Raw genomic sequence first — 12,081 nt, forward strand, 5'->3', positions numbered from 1 at the left:
ACGATATCTTTATATTGCAACTCCTGCACTTTATCTCTCTGCTATTCTTCCCTCGCCATGACCGCCTTGTCGTCTTCTTCGCTCTCTCTCATCTTCTCTCTTTCACGTTTTACCTCTCTCTATCTGTCGTTTGTATCCCACCTCTTCTTCTCCCTATAGACTCCCTCTCTCCCCTTCTCTTCCACTCCATCTCCAACGTCCGTAAATTTGCCCTCTTAAACATTATTTGTTAGTCCCTCTCCCTCTCTCTCTCCAACATTATTTGATTGTCCCTCTCCCTTTCTCTCTCTCCAACATTATTTATTAGTCCCTCTCCCTCTCTCTCTCCAACATTATTTGTTAGTCCCTCTTGGTGGGTTTTAATTTAACCCTGTAGCCTTCCATTATTTATAAAAATATTCAGCTAATTACACGTGAACTTTTCCTTGATTAAAATTAATTTTGTTCAGACTTAATCAGGAGTTGAAAGCAGCGATCAGACTGTGTTCAGTCTGTATATAAGGCACTATATAAGGTACTATATAAGGCAATTTTGTAGTCCCATGAAAAAACCTGAGACAGCATACAATTGGGGTGGCTCCATTATTATTATTATTAACAGCAACCTCTGAATCAAGTATATTATACGCTTTCATGTACTCGATGATCTTGATATTTTTTGGGTTAGATATTCATTGTTGAATGCACTTACTGTAAGTCTCTTTGAACCAAAGCAGCTGCTTCATAAATGTAATGTATTGTAACACGGGTGTGAAAGCTCCCTTTTTCTCTCTCTCTCTCCAACATTATTTTTAGTCTCTCTCTCCTCCTCTCTCATTGTAACATTATATTTTAATCTCTCTTTCTCTCCCTCCAAAATGATGTGCTGGTCTCTCTCCCCCCTCAGCCTGGAGGAAGTTGCTCCACATTAAGTCCACACTGCCAGAGAGAGCATTGGCATTCACAGTATGAATCACTCCAATTTACTGCAAATTATTCCTAAAAGACACACACACACACACGCGCACACACACACACACACACACACACACACACACACACACACACACACACACACACACACGAACAAATTACAGTTCAGAATACTCTGCAGCATAAATATAGCCACTCTCTACCATAAATTATTCCCTAAACAGCCACACACACACACTGAGGTACACTCTGTCACATACAAACACATGTGCACTCTCTCTCACACACACAGACACACACACACACACACACACACACACCCGCAGGCCCTGACATCCTTGCTTTTCACCTGGCTGCTAGCTTGCCTCGATGAAGATGTCAACATTACAACCATATTTTCACACATTCCAGTTAGCAGTCCAGTTAGCAGCTAGCAGCAGTAAGCAGCATGTCGTGTGTCGTACACGATGCATGGCAACTTTGAGTGAGTTTGAGCCGTTGTTATTGTTTCGCTGCCCAGATGTGTGTGTTATACATCACAGACTGTGTGATGTGTAGCATGTGTAACCGCTGCTGGTTTGCACATCACACCCGTCACACCTCTGTGCTACTGGAACACTGGCGTGGTACATCAGAAGAGGGGCAGCAGTATTGTGGTATCTTTATATATAAAGGGATATCATTTGGTATGAATTGTGTTTTACAATCTCTTGTATATTATGGATGTTTGGATATTATACTCTCATACAATTTCTCATAATCATGCATGGACAATCACATGCACACACACACACACACACACACACACACACACACACACACACACAGACAACCAAAAACAAAAATATAAATAACCACGCACACACCATACACACACACACACACACACACACACACACACACACACACACACAGACACAGACAATACTGCAAGAAGCCACATAAACTAAGATAATGCGATACTGGGGATTCGGTGGCATCAAAGAGCACTGGCTCACCATGGAGCCACCATGTTCATAAAGAGTACCACTGCAAAAGCCCTCCATGAATCCCGTTTCACCACCAAGGAGTGAGAAAGGGGCATTCACTGTTGACCTGCAGGAGGGCCTAAACTCTAGTGGGATGGCTCCAGGTTTAGGCCTACTCACTGAGGGTGCACTCACACTGGGCCATCTGTACCGTTGCCCGAGTATGTTTGCCCCCTAAAGTCTAGATCGTTTGGCTAGTGTGAGCACGCCAATCCTTACTCAAGCACAGTTCAATTCCGTGGCCTCAGTAGACTTCGGAGAGGTGTGCTCAGGCCACGGTACAGACGCTAATGAGCCGACACACGCGCACACGCACGGACACGCAACCTATAAGAGGCAACCGTACTCAGGCCCAGTTGAGATTGCCTAGTGTGAGCACAGGCCATGGCAATTGTACTTGAGTACGGTACAGGGCAACTTTGCCTGGTGTGAGTGCGCCCTTATTCTGCAGCCTGACATGTGAATTGAGTCACTATTTACCTGTCAGCAGACATCTAAATCCGAAGCGGATAAGTGATTAAACACTTTCCTGAATTATTCATAAATTAATTTGTTTTGTTTTATTTATTTATTTATTAAATGTGTATAAGTGAATAAGTAGTAAGTAAAGGCCCATGCCCTGACTGCATGCTAATGGGCTAACTGCACACATGCAGCCCCTAAGAGTGGAGGTGTGTGGAGGTGGGTCAAGACCAGACGCTTCCGCTGTGCTGTATAATAAATGTCAGCCGCTAAGTGTGGCTAACCGTGGTCACACACATAATGAATAAGGGAGTTTCAAGGCCTGGGTAGAAGAGGCGAGAAGATACATTGATATATAAACATACATATTATAGTATGAAACCATTGGAATGAATAGGCCAAGTCCTTTAATGAAAGCTGAGTGAAATGAATAATGAATCCAATGGCAACTATAAAGGCTCATAGCATTAGCCTCTAACATTAGCTAGTTAGCGAGTAGCAATAGCCAACAGCTGACTAGCTGCGGCCTTCCTTGCCAGAAGCTCATTCATTGAACAATGGCCACTAAAGTTCATATTAATGTCACCTGATGCATGCTATGCTATTTTTGAGTTAATGACGGACGAGAGGTTATTTTAAGCCTTTGTCGTGGCTAGGTTATGGTTAACATCCAAGATAATGGCTGGAATGTAGCCTTCGTACCAAACATAATCAAGTAAACGTAAACTAAATAAAATATGGACTTTACATTGATATTGTAAAATTTGAATTGTGATTAACTGCTTCATTATAACCAGGGGTGCACATAACTGGTACGCAAGTACGCATGTGCGCCCATAATCAGGGATGCGTGTCACTACCATGCTTTTGCACAACTAAACGTCAGGTCATCCAAACAAAACTACACGTGTATCTTGTCTACTTTGGCGATTCGCCACCTGCAAAGAAAAGGCAAACAGAGCCAGAGCAGAATAATTTTTTTTTTTCTCAGAAAAGTGGCTTCAACATTAAACGATTGAGGAGTGCACTGAAATGTGCGCTCATGTGCGCTGTGTGCGCTGTGCACCGCGCACAACACACTGGAGAACATAGCAAAATCTGCTGATCGCAACGTCCGTTACTGTGAGACATTCAATCGCTCCGTGGTCAAGCGGCTGTGGGGCAGCCGTGGGCTACTGGTTAGGGCTTCGGCCTTGAAACCCAAGGGTTGCCGGTTTGATCATCAACCCAGTAGGAAAAATGTGGGTGGGGGAAGTGGTTGTGCACTGCTCTCCCATGCCCACATCCATCCATATCGCCTTGTTTTCAGATGTCTCAGCATCCCCTCTGTGGAAATAAGTGACAATTTCCAAGACCAACTGATTATAAAAGAACAAAAACAGCTTTCAAAGGAATTATACTGAAAGCAGTTTGGAAATTTTGAGGAACTCCAAAATACTTGATTACAGCTTCATAAAACCTTTCTGAAAAAAAAAAAACGTTTTAACTCAGGCCCCTAATTTTAGCTCTTGATGGATTCAAACTTTATTTTTGAATGAATTGTTTAAGAGGCATTTTGATTGTCCAAAATAATCGTCAAAGTGAGACTCACTGCCTTTCTGTTTTCAATGTTAAGGCCACCTCAGTGCAATGACAACATGATTGACAGCCAGCACAGTGAAAACTGTTTCTATAGGAGTCTAGCGGAGCAGCAATGACAAAAAGATGGAAATGAAAAATGTCCCCAGACGTCACGTTGGCTATACCTTGGCAAATAGAAATCTATTCCTCTCTTTCTGCCGGCACTCTGAACACCTCTTCAATGAATAAACACAATCTCCCATAATCTCTTCCATAATCAAAGTCCTTTTGACATCATGGATTCATTGTGGAAAATCCCTACCCTATAATACCATCAGCCGATCCACCACAGGATTAAAACACTACAATAATTGTGACTGTTCCCCAGACTATTTCGTAAAGAGGATGGCCAAGGAACAGAACTGAATAATAGAGATTGCAAACTACATCATGTATAAAATAAAACATTGCCACATTTTCTGATTTAGTTTGACAAGTTCAAATCCTTTCAATTGCCAGAATTAGTTGGCAGTTAGAGGTTAGAACCATTGTTGGAGACATTGTGAGATACCAAACAAAACAGGGGAGCTCAGCCACAAAGAGGCAACTCTAATCATGTGGAATTAAAGTCAGAAATATTCTCTCTCAGTCAAAATCTCGAAATGCAGGAGACTGTCTGAATGCCATGAAGCCAACATTTAAAAGGCTGTAGAATGTGTGTTGTCACAGACACTTACTTTTAAAAGACCAATTAGTATCCACTGTGGCTGAAAAAACCTTTTGCTTTTTGATAATAGCATAAATTATATTTGGAAATTAAAGGTCTTTGCCCTTGGTTATATTTAATTTTTTATTCTTTATTTTATTTCACGGCATCTCTATACGCATCAATGCACAGTATTTAAAGTCTGTGTTGCAGGGTTAATTTTTTTTTGTTTGTGCAATTTGCTTGTTGGTAATAAACATTTAAACGGTTATCCATTGTGTTTAATGTTGTTGGGTATCACAAAGCAGAATTTAATACGAAAAAGAAGGTACGATTTTAGCGGTTTGCAATTGATTCTCATTTCCCCCACAATTGCATGACGTCCGTCACGTTGGGGAGACGACAGACCAAAGCCCCATTGAGACCCTTGAGAGTAGAGAAAGAGTGTTCAGCAGATTATACAGATAAATATATATATATATATATATAGATATAGATATATATAGATATAGATATAGATATATATAGATAGCCTAGATAGCTAGATAGCCTATTCAAGTATTTATTATTGCCAAACGACACAAATCGTCGGGAATTAATCTTGGTGATTCGGCTCACACAGGACAGTAGGCTACAAGATCAGACAGAACAAGGGAGACAACAAGTCTGACTGGACATACACAAAAGACATCACATTAAAACTAGACACATGCGTTGATAGTCGAAAGCTGAACCAGAGTGTATCACTCACACACTTTGGGTCCATTCTAACTTAAGGTAAGAGGCTATTTAAATATTTGCAGTGACTGAATGTTGATGATAGAACTGATTGTTGTGCATAAGATGAGTGTGTGCGACTGTGCATTGTGTCCTTTCCGGCTTCGCACTACTGCATGGTTAGTTGTGGTTGGTTGTAGTCTTAGTGAAGCAGCCTAGCCTTGGAGTTGGAGAATTTGGAGTGATTGTGCGTGCGAGAGCGAGAGAGAGCACACCCGCCGTGGTGATGTTTGGCTCGTTGTGGGCTGTCAGCATCTGCCGGGTTGGACGAATGTGCTTTGTGTGTCAATGATGTATCTGTCTGATCGTGTTTGCTGTAGATGGATGGTTAAATAATGTCACACGATCGGTCATACTGCAGGCTCTCATTTGCAAGTTCACTGATAGGCTATATACCTGGCATTTATTCAGTTGATTGCTCCTCTAAATGCGCCAGATTGATGCCAATTATTGTCGTGTTTGCATTGTAATGCACATCTTTGCCTCTCCTTGTTATAAAACAATGTGCATCGAAACAACTTTAGCCAATGCAGCCTCCTATGTCAGTGTTGCTTTACGAATACTATAGTATATCAATTTATCAAAATTGTTAAGTGTGTGCGTGTGTGTTGTCATGTAGGCTATAGACTGATTGTCTTGGCTTGCATTGATCAAATATTGTAATGTTATAGGCCTACTGTATATTGAGGAATGTAGATCGGTATTAAGCAACAATCGGGAGATGGGACCCCACGAATATTGACGGGTATTTCGCACACTGGGTAAAAGCTTAGAAATAAACACTAGGCAAAGAGAGCTAGTAGGCTACCATCAAAACGTGGGATAACTAATCAAATGTGTTTACAACGTCGGGGGGGGAGATTTAATTAGGGGGGGGGAATTTCACAGGTGGGACTGGCAAGTTAGCCCATAGCTAGCATTATGCCTTCTATTTCTAGATCTTCTGACTAAGTGCCGGTACGTATCTGAACTAACAACATAATCAATGTCACTAGAAAACGTTGACTTTCACTCTGTGCTATTCACTGACAGTAAAAAAAAAGTGTTGTTATTATGCACTGCTGTTCGTAGACTAGCTCCAGTGCTCGTTGCTGCGTTGCTAAATGATAGCAACTCTTCACCCATTCTCCTCTGACCATGCATTTAATCGGCTTTGACGGCCATCAGTTCTCGGCAATTCTTCATTCGCCCTCTCACGTCTGACAGGTTCAAAATTATACGGTTGTGAGCCATCGTACATGTAATTTGTGGTTCTTGCCACCTCTTCCTCATCCCAGACGCCCTAGTTCTAGTACTAGGCTGAGGCTACCTTCCACCACGTCTCACCAACGTGACGTCATCGCCGAGTTGCGGTAGAAAACACCCGTTACTACCAAAAACGACAAAAACTGGACTTTAACGCTATTTTGGAGACATTTTATTAATGATATACTTATTTTGAGTGCTTTATGTACCCATTAATCGAAACTTCCGGTTAACCTGCAACATGGGCTCCCTCTGTATTCAATTTTTCTTACATCTGAAAATGTTTGGATGGCTCAATTTAGATGCTACCACTAACTGCGAAGCTAACGCTAGTTATGATGCTAATGCTAGATTTGATCAAAATAACTTTTTCTCTAAAGTATTGGTATCACAACATACATTTCAGTCACAAGGAATGCATTAGCATGTAGTTAATGAAGAACTTATCATTAACAAATCAATATACATTTTGATTAATAAATCAAAATGAATAATAAATAAGGGATCATTTAACACTAACACATACACAACATATACAATAACACATACCTAGACATACCTGGACGTACTGTTGTACGTCCTGGCACTTGTAAAGTGCAAATGTACAAATGTACGCACTTAATATACTTTGTTTTTATACATAGTACTTAATTGTGTAGCATCTTCAGTAGCTAGCTATCACTGCTGTATATGAGGAATAGGTTAGCCTAGTGATTGTTAGTACTTGCACTTGGTTCTATGGACATCTTTACTGTACCGACAGCTATATATTGTTTCACTTCTTATGACAAATCTACTTATTGTAAGTTGTTAAAAGCGTCTGCTAAATGCCTTAAATGTAAATGTAAATGTACATACAAATGTATATGTTTTGTTGTAAAAGTTTTGTTAATGATAAGTTCATTATAAAGGCATTATCTTTGCAATCTGGAAAACTTTCACTGCCAAATATTTAATGGTCTGATTCTTTTGATAATTATTATTTGACCTTTTAATCATCAGTGTTGGCCACGGCTTCAAGAAACATATTGGTTTCCCTATTGGATACGTGCATACTAATACAGAGATATACAGTCAAAAAACAAACCTCATGTTTTAGGAGAAGAGCTTGCCACACATTTGTTTATTGGAGTAGAAAACTGAAAAACACAATTGTCTTGGTTCTAATGTTTTCTGATTGTTCTTCATCTCAGAATGTTAAAATATAGAGGGACACTTGTCTTTATGTGCATTTTGTGGCAGGGACCTTTGAACTTGTTGATTTTGCAAAAAAAAATTAACATTTTGTGTAATTTACCATTTGGGCTCTCTTCATCTATGGCCACAATGGTCGCCGGTGGCCCAGAGCGAGAGAGCTTACATTCTAGAGAGGGAGAGAGACAGAGAGAAACGTTAATTCATAGTACACTACCATTTACCATGCTATATTTGTATATTTAGATCATCACTGTTCTGTATATTATATAATACTGTCCACATAAAACAAATAATGGTTACACTTAATTGAACACATTTGATCACATTTCCATCAGTTCCATTTGGCCAGTGAATCATATTTTAAAAATCATTATTTTTTCTAAGGGTGCCCATCTATGTGGATGGTATGAATTTATTTTGGAAGGACACCATTACACATAACACATTAGGGAGAGATTGAAAGAAAATATTACTGTGTGCGTGTAGAGAGAGAGAGAGAGAGACTTTCATTCAATGCCTCAGACATGTGATACCATATGATATATATACCATATGATATATTTAAGCAATAGATCATGACAGGCTGTGGTATACGGTCATTATACTGACTGAAGTGATCTATTGCTTTTATAAAAGGTTACGTAAATATGGCGAAATGAAAGTCAAAGACACCCTCAATTTTGAAAAAGCTAGAAAGTCGGAAAAGCATTTTTTTTAACGAACACAAAAAAGTAGTCCCTCCTGGCTGCCGGTAAAGTGTACGGCGGTTGCTATGCAACACACGGTAGCGTCCTTCAGAGAGAAGGCTAGAGACGGTAGCTCGGTTCGCCGGCAATTTAGCCTACTATCGAGTTCACTCACCGTGTGCCTATTGCTATTTATAACATTTCCACCCTCTCCATCAATCAACATATTTTTAGGCTTCAGTGAACTATGCTATTGCTTTTATATATAAATAAACAACAGTTCAAGTTAGGCGCGGAGTGATACTGAACTCCGTAAGCTGAACGGGCGTCATAGCTGTGTGTATACGCTCAATATACAACAGTTGGGAACCAATCAGAACGCTTGATTTAAGCCACCCGTTTTATAAATACCACATAAACCATAATTTTCTTTCCCTTTTGTTGAATCAAACAAAAGACAAAAAACAAACCCCATCGCATTTAACAATGAATATTATTCCATCAGTGCAGTCTACTGAACACATCATCTCCACACAACATCTCCACCACCGCTGGTTGACAACAAAACGATTCAGAGACAAACAGAGACCCAAACAATGTCTGTAGAAAAGATATTGATTGCCTTGTCCTTGATTGTAAGTGTTTCCTCGATCAATTTATCCACATGCACGGTTTCCAATGCATACGCGGGTAAAACATCGTCCACTGACACCGAGGCGTTTGGCACAGCCATGCCTGGTAGTGAGACGGGGCTTGGTTGAATTGCCTGGCATAGCCATCTTACCTCACGGCAAATGTTTGTTTGCAGCAAAACTGCTGCTGACGATGCGCCAAGCCGATCAAAAACGGCTTTTCTGGTGTAACAATGTTAGGCTCAGCTACTTGGTTGGATAAATAAGTAAATGACCGGCAAACATGGGCAAAAACCCTAATTCAAACAAGACTGCTCTCACACAAGCGAGAGAGAGAGAGAGAGATGCAAGAAAAATGTTGCATGCAGTGAGATGTTTCAGAAGTGACCGATGCATCATGAGAAGTATTTCAGAGAACCAAACTATTAATGTGTGATTTTGACCAGGAAGTCATCTAACTGCTTGAACAAGCAAAGGTAACCCTGGTTTATATTGGAGATGTTGACAAATGAACTGTTAATTGTTTAATTGACTGATTGACTAATTAAAATGGTCCATTATGGAGTTAGGCATAATGGACACTAGTTAAGGTATGAACAGATAAGGTATGTGGAAGTAAAGATGTTGGCCTCAGAGATAAAGATAGATAAATAAATAGAAAGGGTCAGAGAGTCGTAGCGCATGAGATGGAAAAGGAGTGACCAAGAGTCATGGATCTTGTCTAGCGGCCATGATGAACCTAATCCCAACCCCGAGCACTGGTACGAACAATCAATCGGCTAGGATTGAAAATACAGAAAGATAACACAAATGCAATTCCTAAAAAGACAAACTTCTAAAGCCAAATTTTTTTGCAAGGTGGCTGGGGGAGGGGGGCCCTAGAAGAAGTAGGTGAGAGAAAAATTGATTGATTGAGGGGGAAAAAGGCAATGGAGCAAATAAGAGATAACAAGAAAACATAAATGGTACAGACAGATGCATTGCGGGAGCGTAGATTGACATATATCAGAGAAGAGGAAGAGAGCTCTTACCCTCATATTGCCAATCTGCAGAGACCAGAGCCGTCCAAACAAACAGGAAACAGCCCGGGAAGGAAGGGAGGGAGGGAGGAATAAAGAAAAAGTTAGTTGTATAACTAGGAATGAAAGTATAGTAATACTGCAGGTAAAGTGCAGTATTATAGTGGAAGCGAATACAGTATATAAATATGTAAATATAAGTAAATAAGTAAATATGACAAGCAGACAGACAGACACAGTTATGGAGATATAAACATGAATAGAGAGAAAGAGGGAGTAAGATGGATAGGTAGATGGATAGATGGATAGATAGATAGATAGATGGCTGGATAGACTGATAGACACAGAGAGAGGGTCAGAGAGAGATATATAGATAGATGGATGGATGGATATATGGATATATATATATATATATATATTTATAAAATGGGTGGCTTAAATCAAGCGATCTGATTGGTTCCCAACTGTTGTATATTGAGTGTATACACACAGCTATGACGCCTGTTCAGTTTACAAAGTTCAGTATCACTCCGCGCCTAACTTGAAGTTGTTGTTTATTTATATATAAAAGCAATAGCATAGTTCACTGAAGCCTAAAAATATGTTGATTGCTGGAGAGGGTGGAAATGTTGTAAAGCAATAGGCACACGGTGAGTGAACTGCTCGATAGTAGGCTAAATTGCCGGCGAACCAAGCTACCGTCTCTAGCCTAGCCTTCTCTCTGAAGGACGCTACAGTGTGTTGCATAGCAACCGCCGTACACTTTGCAGGCAGCCAGGAGGGACTACTTTTTTCGCTGTCCCTCCGCTGCGCGTCAGGACAGACAACGCCCCTTAACGGTGGTATAATGAGAACATACCACAGCCTGTCGTCATCTATTGCTTAATTATAAATATATACAAAAAGGGGGAGCGAGACAGACAGAGAAAAATCTCCAGACAGGAAGAGATCAATGTGTCTCCCTCCGCTAGGCTTTACTTCTTGAAGGTCAGTGTGTATCCAGTGTGTTGTGATGACAGTCACACTGCAGATGATTTGAGCGCACTCCATTCTATTCCTCAGCCATATCCCCAGCGCCCCCCCCCTTCCACCTTCCATCTCCCTGAGGTGATGGAAGGGGTAGCGTTGCTGTATAGATCAAGCTGCTCTGGGCCTCAGCTGTTCAGAGCACAAATTGACTTGTCTTCTCCTCACCTTTTGTTCCCTGACTAATTGATCTGTGCAAATCAAAAGTAGCATTCTGCTGGGCAACACTGTTGGCCTTGTTTGTGTGTGTGTATGTGTGTGTGTGTGTATATGTATATATATATATATATATATATATTAGTAGTACACTATCTGCACTGACTAAGTGTGCTGATTTTCAGATGTCAGTGTCGTTCCAAATCGGATACTCCGTGGTGCACTACCCGGAAATTACGATCACGACTGCCGCCGTGGCTCCTCCCCCGCAATAAACATCCCGCTTTGAACACTCTTTAGTAGCTATAATAGTATATAGTATATAGTAGCTATAAAAAGCTATAAAAGCTACAAAATAACTCAATTAATGCAGGCTATGTGGAAAATGTGCCGACGTTGGCTCAGCCTGGCGCCGCCTTTTCCGCTACGTAGCTAAGATGGCTGCCGTTGAGTACGAAAAAAGTGTGCATCTATTCACACTTCGCGGTTTGACCGTTTTGAGCACACATCCGGGTCCTTTAGGTACACTTCTTTTCGCCCAATCTGAATCGGAACGCCCTACCTACTCAAACTAAGCATAGTTAGTGCGGATAGTATGGATATTGGAACACAGCACAGGGCTCTGGACAGATGTTTTTGTTTTAAGTGAGAAGAGGAAGTGTATGGGGGTAGGGG

The 12,081-nt window shown here is 40.8% G+C and overlaps 1 protein-coding gene across 1 annotated transcript in view; it reads right to left on the reverse strand.

Annotated features, from left to right (window-relative positions):
* Positions 1 to 12,081, reverse strand: part of LOC311366842 (protocadherin-15-like) — a gene marked incomplete at both ends in the record, with an annotated part of 114,184 nt that overhangs the window by 96,022 nt on the left and 6,081 nt on the right. The window contains 2 exons of the mRNA XM_084485609.1: positions 7,988 to 8,053; positions 10,237 to 10,251. Coding sequence (XP_084341735.1) covers positions 7,988 to 8,053; positions 10,237 to 10,251 — 81 coding nt within the window. The remainder of the gene's footprint in view (positions 1 to 7,987; positions 8,054 to 10,236; positions 10,252 to 12,081) is intronic.

This window comes from Micromesistius poutassou, assembly GCF_964030765.1.
Source record: "Micromesistius poutassou genome assembly, chromosome: 21".
Classification (NCBI taxonomy): domain Eukaryota; kingdom Metazoa; phylum Chordata; class Actinopteri; order Gadiformes; family Gadidae; genus Micromesistius; species Micromesistius poutassou.